The following is an 18,810-nucleotide window of genomic DNA, read 5'->3' as shown; positions in this document are numbered from 1 at the left end:
AAAATTAAAAATTATTATTCTAACTATGCGGTCAAAACACTTAGAATTGTGTGCTAAAAAGTCAAATGTCATATAATAAAAAATAGAGGGAGTATTATTTTTGGAATGTATACAATTGAGCAGACGTAAAAACAAAATTGTATTAAAATGAACGAGAGTTTAATTTAGTGAAATTGTTTCATGAATTCCATGTTAACACTAAAATATAGATAGATATTTTATTTTAGTTCGGGCTGTTTTAAAATACTGATTCCGCCTATACGGAAATGCATGTTGAAGTGTAATATTTTGGACAAATTTTATTCAGAACTTAGTAAACAGAATTTTTTGTACCGGGTAACAAGGAAAGCTTTCAAATATTTTTATTTAGTCATGTATATTATTTGCATGCTATGCACCACTAAATTTTTAGATTGTTGTGATCATCAACATCAATTTTTAACCTTCCTTCTTCAACCTCAATCTGCCATTCTTGAATAAGATTTGAAAAATATTACTCAAACTTACAAAAAAACAAGGAAAATGGAGAGGTGAAAGAGCTTGGGAATTAAGGATAAATTTGAAAACCCTCCCCATCTCCTTCCCTTTCTGTTTCTTTGCTTTTTAGTGTTTTTTTCTTGAAGCAAATAATTATTAAATTTTGCAAAGATGAATGATAAGGCTTCAGTCTCTAAGGAACTTCATAATAAACACACCAAGGTACAATTTTCTTTTTGATATTTATATATTTTAAAATTTTTAATTATCTTCTTTGATGTTATTTTCTAATGATCATGCAAAATTCTACATTTTCTTGAACTTAGCTCAAATTTAAATTTATGGTTTCCTAATCATTTGATAATCTGTAGGTAGCATGAATATGTGATCACACTTTGCTAATTTATGTATTTTAAAATTACTCTTTGTGTGGTAATGCTGATGTTTATGTTAGAATAATATAAGATCCTGGAAATGGTCATTGTTTAACACATTGAGGTTTTGAATAACTGATTTCTTAACATGGTATCAGAGCTTATGCTGGCTGAGGAGGTTCGATCCCTCCTCTGCCACCCCCGACTGCAATTGTATAAGATGTTGGACATTTTGGTGAAATTATAGATTCTTAGTCCACAGATTGTGTTTTGATATGAATTCCCTGCAGTCCCACGAAAAGCCAGTATTCGGTACTAGGTCCATCTTTCAATTTTGATCGAAAACCTGAACTTAAATGATTAGATGAAAGCTTTGGATGTCAAGAAATCGCGATATTAATACCTGCAACTGAAAATAATGTGGAGATAGTGGTAGGACATCAATAGCTTGGTTATCTAGTTTCTATGCTATTGAAGATGAAATTGGCAGTGAAATGGTCTTTACATTTATCGATTTGCTGGTGAAAATATCATTGTAAAGTGTAAACTGTACCTTTCTTACAGTTCTGCAAAATTCTTTTTATTTTGTAGATATTGGAGGGTCTTCTCAAGCTGCCAGAAAATAGGGGGTGTGCAGATTGTCACAGCAAGTATGATATTCTGTACTTATAAACTCATTTGCGTAGAATGTATACCAATATATTACCTGAGTAATGAGAAAATGGTGAATAATGTTATAGTTATTCTCTTAAGAATGAATTAAGCATTACAGAATGTTTGAATTAGTATTTGTGGTAAGCATGAAAACTCTTTGGAGCTGTATTAGGAACCATGTTCAGCAGGCGTATAATCTCCAATTTCTTGCAAGAAAACATTTAAGGTTAAAGAGTTGGTGCTATCTTTGCCTACCAAATTTTACAAATCCAAATAATTCCAGTCTCATTTTGTGATTCATGTAATCGTTGATTCGTGATTAGGCATTACAGTGAGATCATTTGACATCATTTTTAACCTCAGTATAATAACTTGTATCTGCAATGTACTTCTTATTCAGGGCTCCAAGATGGGCAAGTATAAACCTCGGAATATTTATATGCCTTCAGTGTTCAGGAATACATCGAAGTCTTGGAGTGCACATATCAAAGGTCCCATTTCACACTCTCTGTTCTTTTTTCTTTTTTTCAGATTAGAATTCTCAAAGCAGTTATTTTATCATTCATGAAATTCTTCACTTTCATAAAATAGGTAAGATCTACAGCGCTCGATACTTGGCTACCGGATCAGGTTTCCTTCATGCAAGGTAAATCCGTTCTCATCCTCTCTCTCACATGTACACACCGAAACACTTAAACAAGTGTCATCACGTTGAGCGCCTGAGACCACAATATGAGGTTTCCGTCACATTAGCAAGGTTTTTAAACTATGCATTAGTCTCACTAGGAAAAGTATTTTGGTCCCAGTTTTATTTTGTGGAACAGATTAGTGTTTCCTGGGAAAAGCTTATACGATGCTTTGATAAAATTCTAGCCAAAAGTCACAAATTTTTTTTGGCTATATCAGATGTCACGCATTTTCAAATAGAGAGTTAGTTTAAGCTACAATAAAGGCTGCATCTCTCTATATAAGGGAAAAATCTCTTAAATCTCAGGTTACCACCTAAATAACAATCCTTTCTTTTTCTCTTGTGGTGCAGCTATGGGCAATGAGAAGGCAAACAATTACTGGGAAGCTGAATTGCCACAAGACGATGACAGGCGTAATATTGAAAATTTCATACGCGCCAAGTAAAATCTCTCAGCAAATGTTTACTGTGTGTTCACATTTAGAATAATGATTCATAAGTGCACTTGTCGCGTTCTTATCTAATAACGTGATTGGGAGTTTTCAGGTATGAGAGCGGAAAGTGGGCTTCTAAAACTGCAAAACAACCAAATCCTTCAGATTTTCGAAGTAGCAATAATCATCATAATTTACCTCAAGGTCCATTCAAGATTCCAATTCCAAGGAAAGAAAGAAAAAATTCTATGGAGGAAGATACTATGGTTCAGCACATGTCACAATCTGCACCTACATGGCAACATGGGGTATGTTGGTTCTTAATGTTATGTGTTAACTGATTAATGCATGGTAATAGATATTGGCATAGAATGCAGCTAGTTGCATCATGTAGTTAGCAGTCACATGCTTGTCTAGGCACAAGGGATCTTTTCGTGATTTTGCTTGTCATCCGTTTACAACGAGCTTTAGCTTACAAACTCTAGTGTTTTGGCTGTATTTGTCTTATCAAACTTCTGTTCTTTTTGTTTCAAGTTCATCTACACTACATATCAGAGGATGTGTATCACTTATTCAGAGTTCTATTTATTTACTATAAACAGGCTTCATTTGCAATTGACCAGAAAGAGAATTTCTTTGCACCTCCAGTTGCTCTAAGTGTCACTGAAAATGACACATCCGCAAAGAAGATTGATGCTGGTACAGATCTCTTCAGTTTGATCTATGTCTCAGAACATGATAGTGCTGTTGTAACTCCTACCCGCTGGGCAACGTTTGATTGTAAGACCACTTTTTGGGTGCACTGCTTACCTCAAATATCTTGCAGATAACAGAATTACTTTTTTTAATCAACGGAACATACAAATAAGGGATTCGTAAAGACTGACAAAGGATCATAAATCTGGATAAAATATGTTTGCTTAATAAAATACATGATGGGGTCAACCACTTTTTAGCAGCATCAGCAATCTTTGAAGCTAAAAATATAGAAAATCAGTTTATGATATGAATTTGTAAATGCAGGAGCTACTCTAATAGAGCTATGAGCAGAGTATGGCACCTGTCTGTTGCCCGAAGCATTAGTTAACAGATGGAACTGGGAAACGGGAAGGGGCTATGGTCATAAAGGTATGCCCCTTCATATGCATTGCACATTTCAGCAACTCCTACATGATGTTTAGTGAAAATCTGTTTTTAGCGTTTTATCTTTCTTTTCCGTCCTTAGTTATAAGAGTGCAGGATAATTAATTTTTTTAAACAAACTGATAACCCTCTATTGCCTAATCAAAAATGTCCTAATATGGGTCCAAGGTCAAATTCACAACATCATAAACTACTTTCTTGCCAGAGGATAAGCAACTGTACAGATGTTACAGACCATAATGCCGCGGAACTAAAGAAGCAGAAAAAGAGATAAAATGTGAGCAGATTAATTCTTCAAGGTAGTCGTTATTGTCACAGTAATCATATTGTAATGTAATATTTATCTAGCAAAGGAGGACCTAGTAGTTGTTGGAAGTGATTTTCCCCCATAATATGCCTTTAGGATGCACAATGAGCAAGTACAACTTGTGATCAACAGAATGACAGGGGCACTTTAGCAGCCACAAGTAGTTTTATATTTAAGCCAAAAACATGTGTATTTTTTAAAATGTTGCCGAGTCCGATACCTGGACACGTGTCCATGTCGGACACTTCTGGCCGAGTCCGAGTAACATAGTGTTTGTAAAAAGATAGGTGAGCTAAAATTCAGTAGGGGAGAGAAGCATCTTATTACAGAATGACAGTTGAATTCCAGGAGACAGTTAAAAAACAAAAAAAGAAAAAATAATTATATATGATTATCATGCGTTTGCCGGGAGTCGAACCCGGGTCTATTGCTTGGAAGGCAATTATCCTAACCGTTGGACTACAAACGCTAGCATGGCATTTTCAAAGAAATGAAGAAATAATAGTTTTGTCACTAAGGATGTGTATAAGAAATGAAGCACTCAGAAGCAGACAAGTTCAAAGAGTTTACAAGTACTTTGACGTGTCTCCCATGATTAAGTATATTGATCCAAAGTTACTAAAGTTAGTTTCTTGTACCGGCCCTCAGGTTGGTGGTTAAGTTGCATCCGCTTGGATGGAGTGTCCAATCTAAAGTTAATTTCTCGTAATGGCCCTCGAGTTGGTTGTTAAGTTGCATCCGTTTGGATGGAGTGTCCATAACCGTTATTTGAATATGAGACGTGAATACTTCAGAAATGTAGTGAGCCGTAGGACATAGGTTGGTGGATAGATGTTACTACAATGTAAAAATTCTAACTTCCTATAAGTAAATTTCCCTTTTTAAATCCATGTTCTTCTGTAAGTGTCTTATTTATGTGAAGTGGTTGTTTGAATACATGTCTGCGTAATCTAACACCAAAGATTTACTTTCTAATTACTACTTAACTACATTTATTCTCTAAAAATTGCACTGCAGGAATTCAAGCTACCAGAAGATTTTGTACTCTACTTCGTCATGGTTTGCATGAGATCCTTCCTTTAAACTCTCTGTTGAGTCACAGTTACGAAGAAACGTTTTTTCTTATCCGTTTCAAAAATTTTGGTTTTTAGTACGCCTGGCAACAGGTACATATTTCAGGTGTACCTTTCTCAAGTTAATGATTTGCTGTATGTTTAACAAAAACTCTGCTATAGTCAATTAATTTGTCAGGCTTAATCTATTAATTCCAGTTTTTCTGTGACCATTCTGTCAATTATCTTCTTTAATATCGCATTCTCTTTCTGTCAATCTGCTGATATATCTAAATAGTTGATTAACATGTTTGAATGGAACTGAAAGTGCAAAAGGTTGGTATAAACGATAACTTACATGGTTGTACTGACTGTCTCAACCAAACCACTTGTTCCATTGACAGTAAGTCTGTATCTCCCATTTCTTGCATATTTTCGGGCAAATGTTTTAAGTGGATGACACCGAGCAGTGAGCTATGGATTTTTGCTGTCATGTTACTTGTCGAAAGTTATTGTCATTTGGTTGGGAAGCACTTAACTGCTTAATTCCAGTAAGTCATAGTGCTGTTTAGATTGAATGCTTTTGCATAAAATGATAGTATCACTTTTTCATTTGAACATAGATGGTTGATAATGTATACAGAGAGAATGCCATCAAGACCGATGTCTATTGACATAATTCTAGTAGTGCTCCCATATCATTGTGAGAATATATTTAGCTAAAAATAATTATGAGAACACTAAGCAACCATAGGAACTCGGTAAGGTCCCTACACAAATTACTCATCCGTAAGCTCGAGCCTGCAATGAACAATTTATTGCTCTTGTTGATATTTCATACCTCTGATTTCTTACAAGCTTTCGCAACTTTGTTGCAGAGGGGATTGTTAACTAACACTTGCAGTATGATGCATTCTTAAACAACTCAATTTTTTTTTGTATCTGTATTAAATAGTTAACTGTAGAGTGTAGAAACTATAGCAAAGAGATGCATGAATGCAGAAGAGTAGATTCAAATGAATGGTTACATGAATTCAATGATAAGCTACAGAAGTATTAAACTGCAGCTATTTTGTTTACTAGTTGTAAGTTATATGTATCATATAATATTAGATGCAAAGAGAAATTGCTTTTGTATAAGATGACTTGACCCATTTGCCTCTAAAACTGGGGGCATAATTTGTTGTCATTATTATTATCTTGTGATATGAGTATGACAGCCCAACAGTCATCTTCTCAGGCCCTAATAAACCCCACAATTCTGTTTAAATATTTTTGTTACTATAATGTCATGATTATTGAGCAATGAAATAGTCTAGAGAGGGCTTGATGGGATAGTATGGTGGTATAATATAGGTTTTCTCCGTCGTTCTAGGTTTTGTTGTCGAGATTCAGTTATTCATTTTCCTGCGAGCAAAGAAGACTTTTGGTTATCGAGATTCGGTTATTCATTTTCGTACGAGCAGAAAAGAGTTTTAAAGTTAGTAAAAAGTATAAATAGATTTTCTCAATCGTTCTAGGTTCTGTGCGATATTGGTAATTCGTTTCAGTCGTTCTAGGTTCTGTGTGCGATATTGATAATTCGTTTTCCTGATAACAAAGAAGAGTTTTAAAGTTGGTAAAAAAGAATGAATCTTTGTGATGCAACTTTCATGTGCATGTAGGCTATATTCAAAATTCAAAGCATATAGTAGAGAACATAATGTCCAAATTAGCTAACTTTGTTTATAGGATGCTTTAACTTTGTTTAACTTAGTGATAATGACAAATTAGCTAAAGTTGCATGCACCCACTTTTCTCACTTCTCTATTTGTTTCCTTTTTATATATATATAAAATGTATCTAGGTTGTAAGTACATTACTTAAATTATTCTGGCTCTGGGCTCACTGCTCCTACTTATTTCTTTAATTTTGTGAGAGTGCCCACTTAGCAAAAGTAATCTATTTACTATTACAACGACAAAATACAAGACAATAATAATTACTATTATCAATTGTAAGCTTTTCTTATATATTGAGTGGAAATTACACCACTTTATGGAAATTGGAAAATTAATTTTTTTTATTATTTTAGATAAACTTATTATATATCAGAATTTGATTAATTGAACCTCGATTAAGTAATAATAATAATCTCGTTAAAATAATTTTTTCCGGTCCCAATATAATAGACACAGTGTATTTTTACTCGCGATAAAATAATAAACTCGCTAAAATAATATTTTTTTCTTGATTTCAATCTTATTACTTTAAAAAGATTTAACTGTTGTAAAGTACTCGGATTCACCATGTATTATATTACAAGACTTAGGTGGGAATCTTGTTTAATTTTTGGAACTAATTTGAAGTCTCATTACTAGAAAAAGGGCTTAGATATCGATTCTGGACTGATATCTATTTTATCAGAAACAGATATTTTCGTGGATATAGAGAAATGTGTGTTTTTTCACATCTGTTCGAAACCTATGTGAAATGTACCTTTTACGTCGGTTTCTTTCTTTTTTACATGTTGTTCATCAACTGAACTAATGGTGAGGTTTGATTTAAAGTTTAAAACACTTTTAACAAAACATAAAAAGGTATAGTGGTGATCAAAATTTTATTAAATCACCTGACATAAAATATATTTATATATAGAAATCCTATGTCTTAAAGGAGACAATAGACCAAAGATTAGGCTGAGTTAAGTTTGTCTTTTCATATTTTTAAACACAACCTTAACATTTTTAAACCGAGGAATCTAGCAAGTGTCAGAACAACTTCAATTATATGTCAATCATCTAAAGGAATCAAGGTGGTAGTAACCAAGGTAGTTAATCTTGAAGTCAACACATGTTTTATAATTAGACTTGATTATTAAAATATAAACCGAGTTCGGGTTGTGTTTTAAATATAATTATATTATTTCCAGAGCTCTTTTTTTTTCAGAGCAAAAATGTCTAAAAATATTAAATTGTCCTTATATTCATATTTTTGAGAGCTTTTATTGTGAATGCGGGAGGGGTAGTTTTGTCATTTCAGTCTTGCTTTGCTCTGGAAAATATAAAAGTTAAACTCTAAAAATAATATTTTCTTTTTTTGGAGTTCGATAAAAAAGACCGAACACCAGATTAACATATATGATAATCATTTTATGTAGATAAAAAATCATACAACAAATACATTGTAACACTATAAGAAAAATGTGTATCTTCTATCACATAATAACCGATTTGATGGTCGATAAATACCATGTTTCTTGTACACACATTTTCTGGTTGTTATTTCCAAAGATATTTAAGTCAAAAGACATGACACTAGTAGGTTAGAGCATCTCCAAGGGGATAGGTATAATAGTTAGCTAAAATATTATAAAATAATGGTTAGCTAAAATTTACTGAACCTGTAAGATGTTATACTCCAATGGTGTTAGCTATAATGGTTAGCTATATTTCAAAAACAGTATTTTAATATTATTTTCAAATTCAAATGGTTATATTTCAACGATTATATTTTCAACGGTCATATTACAACGGCCATATTACAACGGTCATATTTCAACAGCTACATTACAACGGTCATATTTTTATGGTTATAAATATCATAATTCAGAACTAAAAAAAATACAAACCAACGACAAACTCAAATTCATTCATACCTCTAAAATATTCATTTGTAATGGAAAACATCACAAATGATTCTTAATATTATGCAAGCAGAAGAAGAACATGAAGTAAGAATGAGAATTGAATGAAGGTCGTGGACCTAAAGTGAGGTATACCATCAACGGTCATGAATATAACATGGGATATTATCTTGTTGATGGTATATATCCTTCTTGGCCAACTTTTATCAAAACAATTTCAAAACCTCTATGTAATAAAAGGAAATATTTTGCAAATGCACAAGAATCTGTTAGAAAATATGCCCATGAATTTCTGCTGAATTTAATCTACTACTACATTGAATTCAATCTACTGAATAAGTAGGACTGTGTAACTTATACACAAAATCAAACTTGTAACTTATGAAATAATGAGATATAATAATGAATAAGTAGGATTATGAAATAATTGTACACCATCGATTACACAACGAATTTGAGCTTCGATCACTCTCAAGACCCTCTTTATTTTCATTGTAATAATTCTGAATCATATCCTAATAACACACGTATATGTTTGGTTGTTGCCTTGTATCTGATCCATACTATTATTTAACCAAGCGGAAATGAGCAATATATCTTATTCAATTAAAAAATTCTTCGATCTCTTTCCCTTTTTTCGATTTTCCAGCTTCTTTTTGCGGTTGGGGTTGGGGTTGAGACTGAGAGGGTGGTTCAGAAAATACCTTGGCAGCAAAGAACGAGAAGAAGCGGGAGAGACAAATAGCGGGAGAAAAGCAGCGGGAGATGAGCTGTATAATTATAAAGGAGGAGAGGAGGATCAATAGATTTAGCGTCCCAATCTTGGATTTGTATAATTATAACTAACAGGACAACAATATTGGAGGGGATTTAATTTGAAAAATATGTATAAATGGAACCGTTTAACTCTGAACTAGAGGATATAACTAAGTGGGCAAGAGCGTAGGAGTCTCTCTTAGTATTAGATTTCTCTGACACAGCAAATGCTTTTGAAATTCAGTCACTGTTCATACAAGTTGTGGTGTAGGCAACATTGACAATTGACAGCCCTAAAATGCTCTTAGCTTGGCATATAAGTGTGTTCCCCATTGTACTTTAAAAACCCTAATCTTAAAAGCAAAGCAACATATATTATAGCATGCTAGTTATCATTATTTGCTCTACTATTGGTATCATCTTTACCCATTTAGGAGGACCCCTCACTAAAATTTTCCATTCCCTGGCCATTTGAAGTTTCAAACATGACATCAACCACGTGGTTTCAAACATGACAATGGGTTATAATCCCGAGCTATATTGTTACAAACATCTATCCGCTATATTTTTTAGAAAAAGACGTTATCTATAAGGTTTTTTCAGCTCTCTATGCGCGAAATGTTATAACGCATAGTTAATTGCCAATAATCGATTATTCGTTTTTTTGTCGTATCGACTTCCCGCAAGCATAAGAGTTTTGGAACATACGTATACTACAAGAAAACATGGTTAAATATAACTGATTTAAAGCGGTCGAATCCTTGAGACATGGCTAAATTCAACCGGACTCGGTCGAATTCAAACGGTCGTATTTAAACAGTTTCGACTAAATTTTTTTAGTCGAATTTAGCCTCCAAAAATGTGGAGGGAATTTTCCCGCAAAATAATTTATTTGGCATTTCTAAATTCAACCGATTTCGGTGAAATTTCATATTTAAAAATAGCGGAAAATTTACTCATACTTTTAAAATTTTTGAAATAAAAGTGAGGGAAATTTCCCGCTCTTTTTGAAATTATATTTCTTGTAGTGGTAGAAAGTTAAAAGACTGGTTTTTTACGTAACTATATAAATAATTTATCTTCAACGCGTTTATGATTAATTTCCGAAAAATTGACGTTGACATTTTTCAAATACTGTAACAATCATCTGTTACGAAATCGAAGCCCGTAGAATAGGAAAAAGATTGAAGTACAGCAGCGTAGAGCCCACCACCACTAGCTCCACAAAGACCACCCCCACCACTGCACCAGTACTGTGGCCGTTTTGTGTATTCTTGTGGATTAGATATTTTAGTTATTTCTCCATTGACGGCCATTATACAGTGTAACCCTAAAATGTATCTATCTGTAACTTTAATTTAGTCTCTACTACTCTATTCTTTGTAATTCCTCCTCTATTGCCAGGTCAACTTTTTCCGAATAATAATTGAGTTGTAGTATATATATTACTCCTCCGCCTCTCCCAAATATTTATATTTAACTGGGGCGCGGAGTTTCGGAGTTTAAGAAAAATGATAAAATAAGGGAATAAAGTTAAAAAAATGAGTAAAGTAGTGGGACCAATTAATATTATATGTATAAAGTGAGTATAGTGGAGAGAAATAGTGGATGTAGTTATTTTAAAAATTATAAAAACCTTACCAATTTTAGAAAGTTTCCAAATGTAAACAATTGAAAGACACATATAAAAAAGTAAAGTGTAAACAAATGGAAGGGATAGAGGGAGTACATTACAGTATTTGTTAATTTAGTGACAACCAATGATTGAATGTATGGATCCATACAAAATGACTAAAATATTATTTTTACCTTAGTCCATACAAAATGTGAAATATGTATTGTCTCACACAATGTGTTATTTTATTAGAAAACATTTATGAAGGTGATTTGTCATGTCATGTATCTCTTGCTCACACAATGCGTTATTTCATGAGAAAATATTTATAAATTATGTGATTTGCTATGTATCTAGTACATGTAGTCAGTCATACGTATTTGAAACATGCGTATCAATAAAAAATGCTTGAATATGTGTGAAATGAGCACCGATCGTAGCAAATGCTTAAACACATGTGAAATGAGCACTGATCGTAGCAAATACGTTATTTGAAGTTCTTCCGTTAACACGTACATCTAAATTTACGTATTAATTTTTGCTCGCACAATGTGTTATTTCATAAAATAAAATATATATCGTTCATAAAAAGAGAACAAATGTGCATTACGTGGATACATGCGTCATGCGCAAGACGACAGAGTTTTCGACTGCGATAGCTAGTCTTGTACTTGCAAATTCTTAAATCATGACCACTGTTTTTCCGGTGGACGGTTGTCATCAGTAAGCTTTTATTGGATATTTTCTGACACTAGTTGTGCACTTGTGCTAGTGGAACAGCCACCTACAGTGAAACTGATGAAAACGAAAGTATACCAGACTATCCAGAGTTCTGGAAAGTGCCTCTGCATTGCTGTAACATGGAAGCTTTTATATAGACCATAGTTGTTTCCCTGTTTCAAACAAGTGACCTTTTGTAAGTTACAAGAACACGACAATGGACTTAATGAGGTAGATAGGGGCAGAACATTTCTGAATTCTAATGCACTCCTTTCGTTTTAAGTTTTACTCACCGGGCTCTTCGAGCAGGATAAACGAGTACGTTACCTTTACCTTACCAACACTAAGATTTTTTATTTTACTTTTTTTTGTTGCTATGCTCGAAGCAGTACGTGAGTACGTTACATTTACCTTACCAATAGTATGGATTTTATTTTTTACATGTTCTTGTTGTTATGCTCTTCGAGCAGGATAAGTGAGTACGTTACCTTTGTCTTACCATTAGTAAGAATAATATTTTTCCTTGTTCTTGTTGCAACTTGCGAGTAAATGTCACTTTTTCGGTTGCAAATCTTGCGGTGCATGAATTATATCATAGTTAATAATAATTATTGATCTAACGGTTTGGGCACAAATAGTGCAAATCAACGGCTAGGAACGGATTGTAAAGTGCAGACATGGTAATGGTTGTTGAGGCCTAAACGCATTATTTCTGTTTTCTCTACATAAAGAAAATGAGTGGGTGCTTCTTCTGCATTATATACTACAAGTATCAGCTCTCTCTTCTCCCTCTCTGTCTGCAGCAGCACAGGTATGTAGTACTAACTAGTAACCACTGCATCAAATCCTATATTCTTTTTGGCATACAGATTCTATTTCCAGTTTCCACAGAAACCCCTCCCTCTCTCTCTCTCTCTCTCTCTCTCTCTCTCTCTCCCTCCCTCCCTCCCTCTCTCTCTCTCCCCTCCCTCTCTCTCTCTCTCTCTCTCTCTCTCTCTCTCCCCCCTCTCTCTCTCTCTCTCTCCCCTCCCTCTCTCTCTCCCCCTTCCCTCCCTCCCTCTCTCTCTCTCTCTCTCTCTCTCTCTCTCTCCCCCCTCCCTCCCTCTATCCCTCTCTCCCTCTCTCTCTTTCTCTCTCTCTCCCTCTCCCTCTCCTCTCTCTTTCTCACAATCTCTCTCTCACGTGTCTGCATGTTGAGCAGATGAAACTAGCCTCTTTTTAGTTTGGCTCCTATCCTATCTTTTAAATTCCCTTCTTTGATTTCTCTGCCACTTTCAACTCTGTTTTTTCTTTCTATCTCCTGTTTTCTTGAAAGGGTTTGCTTGGATATTTGGATCTAATTTTATATATCTAAATAGCCATCCTCTCTTCATCTGTAATTTTATTGTTCCTCATCTTTTTAATCTCTCTGTCTGCAATTTGGTCATTCCATTTGAACAATTTTATCAAAGTTCTTGGACCAAAACTTCAATATAACATAAAGCTGCAGAAAAAAAAGTCTCCTGCACTAGCCTAAAACCATTCAGAAGTAATTTTCAAATTTTTCGGAATTTTTCGTTGTTATCTACTGTTTTTTAGGGCCAAATGTTAATGGAAAATTTCTCCATGGCAAAAGATTTGTTAGGAAACAGAGGGAAGAGCAGATTGGAAACCACAGTTTGGGCCATTCAACTACTACTTTTATTAGTAGGGTTCATCTCAATAGTACTTGTATTCAAAACAGCTGTCATACCATACTCTTTTTCTAAAGTTTCTACCTTACCACAACTTTGGCTCTCAGTCAAGTTGTGGTTATCTCCACCTTACATCTATGTTATCATCAATATCATTATTGTTTTCGTAGTTGTTACCTCTACTTTCTACCATCCTAAGGTAAACGAGGACCAACATAGTCATGAGTATGTTAGTCCTCGTTTACAAGATGAAGATTATGGTGGCACTTTCCGACAGGCAGTGCCACCAAAATCTTCATCGGCTGAAGAAATTGATAAGAACGAGGACGTTGATTTCATTTTCTCCCATGAAACTCCAACAACATTACCAGTCCCCATTCTAGAAACAAAAAATATGGTTTCTTCGGAGATGACAAGAGATGAGGAGGCAGAGCACATTCCATCATCTCCAGAACACATCAAAACCATTTTAGTTACTGAACAACCAGTTACTGAAAATTCTGACGAAGATTTTGAATCAATGGAGGCAACATGGGAGGCAATTATCGAAGCCGACAAATTGCCAAACAAGAAGCAGCTGAAAAAGATGGAAACATGGAATGCACCTCCAGTAATTATGGCCACGGCAGGGAAGGAGATGAGAAAGTTGGAGACATTTGATGAGTCAGTGTTGGCGAGGCAACGAGGTGGGCTTACGAGGGACGTGTCAGTAGGTCATGCTGAGTTGAACAACCGAATTGAAGCGTTTATTAGTAAGTTCAACAAGGATATGAGATTACAACGACAAGAATCTGACCAAAGATTTTTAGAAATGATTAATCGTTGAGTGAAATTTGATTGTATTGAAGCTAATTGTCCCTCAAGCCGAGAGTTTTCAAACTCCACTTTCAGTGCCATCCTGAATCGTATTCTTATCTAATGATCCGTCCTGAACTTAGCAGAAGTCTGAATCCAAAGTATTGTATTTTTACTTTCTTATGTGTGTGGTACATTGGTTTATGTTTAAATTGTAACTCGGGTCATTCGGATGATCAGATTCAAAGTAGATTTTACATTCATGTCGAATGTAGACTTGGGATTCCTCCTTATTCTGATGCGCGCATTTAGACTGTGCATCTGAATTCTGGTTTCATTAGTATTGTCAATTTCTGCATTATGTGTTCACTAGAATATGATTCTGAAATTTCAGCTTGTTTAGTTTGTCAATTTTAGATTTTCACTGATATATTGTATGTTGATCATCTTTAACCAGAACTAAAATTTAAAATTTAGTTCATATATTTTCATCAGTACCAGTAATATTATACAAAAAAGGTATCTTCAAGAATTATCAAACAACTTCTCGGTTCTTATATACAACTACTAACTGACAGTAGTATATATATTCCTGGGTGATTCTTTGTCTGTTTTGAAAATTTTCTTAGATGCTACCTAATGCCTCTGTACATATTTACGATATAAAATCATACAAATTGCCAGAGATTTAAACCGTTGTGTAGACAAGCCTTAATATTTTGGATTGATAGCTGGTTTAGTCCTAGGAAGATCGTGAAAGCTCCGTGGAATGGCAGAGATATCTTGCAAATCTCTACAGCAGGGGAGAAACGTCTCTACAGTGTAGTCTTTCTCCTTTCTCATTAAATTATATATTGTAAGTCGGGGAATTTCAGACATATCCTAAATTATCCATATGAGGTATCCACATTTAAAAGTTAACAATGACCAGCGCCATATTCATCTAAGAAAAACTTAAAAGCAAAATATATAAATTGCATAAAAGAACCCTAATTTAACTCATATTTTTAAGGGGTTTGGAACCTAACCAAGTGCAATGCTAGGAGGCTCATACTCACGCCTTAAGTTTAAGTATATTACATCAAATGTTCTTACAAATAGGGGATATGATGAAACCCCTCACAAACAAACAAAAAAACTAACGAGATATGACCAAAGCATGCCCCAGCGGGCTTCTGACTGAAATCACTGCTTTGATCTTCAGATTGATCTACTGGCACGAAACTCATCTATATGTTAATGATAATTAGATGCATAACCTTTTACCCGAAGGTTCAGCTTCAGTTGATTTCCTTTTTCCCAACACCTGGCTGCTGTAATTTTGAAAGGGATAAGCTAAAGTTCTTCAACTGATAAATCTGTGAACATATCCAAATTCTCCAACTCTTCAAAGGGGAAATCTGTTAAAAGTTGATCCAAGTCCCGGAAAAAATCTATCACTAAAAACATTATTGGAACAGTTTGTTGATGCCGGAAGAGTGCAATGATTTGTATGATCCATCCAATTCACACTTTCTTCTTGAACAACGTTCAAATTATCTTGAACCAACCCTAAATAGGGAACCCCTCTATTCTTTTCTGATGATAATATTGGATGAACGTTCCCAGCTTTTGCACTATCATCATTACTGGAAATATGAGTATCAGTCCGAGTTTTAGTACTTCTTGAACTGACAACCTCAGCTTTCTTGGAACTCACAACCTTGGCCTTCCCAGGTAATCGCACAAAGCACATAATCCTTGAACCCATCCGAACAATACTCGTGCATCTTCCACTAACCAACATCATCCGAATTCTTGATCCCATCACCTAAACCACTAATATCATTAATTTGATAGACCAACAACTTCTTATTTCCCCTAATGACTTTAGGGTCGTGCTTGAGGGTGTGCAAGTGGTTCAACTGAACAGAGCTCTCAAATTTTGAGGGGCACATTTGTATATACATGTTTATATGACATTATGTGTAAAAAAAAATAAAAATAAATATTAATTTATTTTTTTCAAAAAAACTTTAATTTATTTTTAAAAAAAAACCAATGTATAAATAAAACAAAAGTCAAAAATAGTAAAGGTAAAAAAATTTAGATTATTATATTGAGCAAAATTGTAAGACATTATTATGAAATAATAATTTTTTTGATAAATAATTTATACTATTGAATTTAATAATAAAATGAAACGGTAAACAATAATTTTTATTTAAAAAATTTGTACACTATATCATTTTTCAGTAATTCTATTTAGGTGATTAATTTAATTAAATTATATATATATATATATATGTATGTATTTAATGTTTATATGTATATTGAAAAACTTTAATTCAAAAATTAATTTAATTAATTGATGTTCATATATAAATTTATATAAGTTTACCATTTATGTACGTATAATATTCTTTTTCAATGTTTAGTTTAATAAAATTATGTTAAAAAATACAATTTTTAAATATTTTTATTATTTTATCATTACTTCAAAATTTTCTGTTTTGACTTTGGCGGCACATTTTTTTATTTTGCATAGGGCACATAAAATCTCAGGCACGGCTCTGAATGACGTTCTTATTATTACAAACAACGATCTGTTTCCGACCTGTCTCAACGTGCCATGTTCCACATCCCGTTTTTCTAACGTAATGTTCTGTCTTCTTATCTGCAGATGATGCGGTCTTCTTATCTGAAGATGATGCTACCTTCTTCGTTAAACGAGTGAATACATAAACAGTATTTTCACTCTTACCAAAATATGTCCATGACGTCGAAGAAGGTTCGAAGAGATGTCATGGGTTGGCGTGAGGACCATAAATCTCCTTTTCCTGAACCTTGTTGCACGGAAGCTTTTGACAACTAAGTTTTGGCAATAAATAACACATTAACAAAATTTCATCAGACGGATCAAATGTAAATCAAGTGTATTCAATCATCGTAGCTTTCATACCAATCGTAGCTGCACTTACGAAGAAAGAACACGTACAATACCAAAAAAGAAATAAAGTTGCGCCCTAAACCTAGGTGATTGATTATTTTTTGTAGCAAATACAATGGTTAAGGTTATTGTTACTTTATATACCCGCCTTTCAAATATAGGTAACCTCTATTTAATGTAGGTAAACCTAATAAATTTTGTCGGTCAACTTGAGTCAACGTTGTGAAGTAATATTTTCGCTAAAAGTATAACATAATAAAAAAAATTAAAAAGTCGTCCAAATAATATGTAAAATAATAATTTTAGAATTATATATATATCATATATATCATATATATGAGTTACAAAATTCAATTCTTTTAAAAGTATGAATTTATAATAACTTATTTTTCTTCTCACCAAATCCAAAATTAGCCATCCCCGACTTTATGAAAGCATAAATAACTGGTGTAAGTGTTATAACAAGTAATTATTCAAAGTGTTTAAAATGTTGATTGGTTAAAATATTTCTTTTGATGACATGTTTCGGATGACTTTGTTACCGTTTGGTTCAAGATCAGTCTTTTCATCGGTATTTATTAACTTTTTAATGATTTATTTTTCTTGTAGATGATTTTATAACTGCATCATTCTCGCTTGGTTAATTTAAGACATATTCAACATTTTTTACATTCCTATATTGTAAATTTTTGAGATAATTTCATTTAATCCTTAGATAATTTCATTTTTACACCAAGTCCTTGTTCGTCATTTTTTCTTAACGAATCTTGAAATGGCAAAACCAATTTGCAATTGTGATTGTTTTCACATCTATATTCTAAGCCATGTCAACAATACTACTAGCATTTAAGATATTAATTTGGTAAAGTAATATAATATTACTTTATCGATAAAGTAATAAAATATTATTATATCGATAGATTAATAAATTCGGTAAAATAACACATTTTTTTCTGATCCCAATAATATTACTTGAAAGAGGTTTAACTGTACGAGTGTTTTAGTTATATATTCAAATTTTTCCATCCTTCTGAATACTACAAATTGTATATTTTTATCACCTTTTTGTAAGCCTGTATTTAAACAACTTTAGATACATTACATATTAAAACATGTACGATGCACGAATTATTTTTAATAATATACAATTTTGTGAATTTAATTTGAAATAAATTATTTAAGATCTAAAATTTATTCATTTAAAATTTTAAATATATATGACATAATAATAATCATAAATATACAGTTAGTGATATTTTTGAAATAAGTGGGTTTTAAAAAAATATAAATGATTGAAATATATAATTTTATTGATATTTATAGGGGTGTTCCCAAAAAATATATATGTTTTAATTAATAGGTAAATTTTAGCTCAAATCAAGGGTGCAAGTTACTTAAGTTCAATTCTAGTCTTGTTTTAGCCTCAATCATTATATTTAGTTAATTTAGTTTAATTTGTTCAAACCCAGGTCAGTGATAATAATTTTATGTTAACGTGGATAAAAGTACATATTATTATTAAGTGTTAGCTAATATAGTTATTTCTGATTTTGATTTTGCTTTATTCT

At 33.1% G+C, this 18,810-nt stretch overlaps 2 protein-coding genes and 1 non-coding gene across 3 annotated transcripts; 2 read left to right on the top strand and 1 right to left on the bottom strand.

Annotated features, from left to right (window-relative positions):
• Positions 1-469: 469 nt before the first annotated feature.
• On the top strand, positions 470-5,365 carry LOC141672695 (putative ADP-ribosylation factor GTPase-activating protein AGD15). The gene is made up of 9 exons (XM_074479343.1): positions 470-699; positions 1,443-1,501; positions 1,906-1,996; positions 2,097-2,151; positions 2,545-2,635; positions 2,740-2,935; positions 3,230-3,407; positions 3,651-3,755; positions 5,095-5,365. Coding segments are annotated over exons 1-8 (723 nt in total). The 5' UTR covers positions 470-648; the 3' UTR covers positions 3,653-3,755; positions 5,095-5,365.
• Positions 4,475-4,546, bottom strand: TRNAG-UCC (transfer RNA glycine (anticodon UCC)). The gene has a single exon. It is a non-coding gene; the product is annotated as a tRNA-Gly (tRNA).
• An 8,070-nt stretch (positions 5,366-13,435) lies between the features above and the next one.
• On the top strand, positions 13,436-14,344 carry LOC141674015 (uncharacterized). The gene has a single exon (XM_074480742.1). The coding sequence runs from the start codon at positions 13,436-13,438 to the stop codon at positions 14,342-14,344; it is 909 nt and encodes a 302-aa protein (XP_074336843.1).
• Positions 14,345-18,810: the final 4,466 nt, after the last annotated feature.

This window comes from Apium graveolens, chromosome 7 (genome assembly GCF_009905375.1).
Source record: "Apium graveolens cultivar Ventura chromosome 7, ASM990537v1, whole genome shotgun sequence".
NCBI lineage: Eukaryota > Viridiplantae > Streptophyta > Magnoliopsida > Apiales > Apiaceae > Apium > Apium graveolens.
This window is presented reverse-complemented; position numbering and strand designations above follow the sequence as displayed.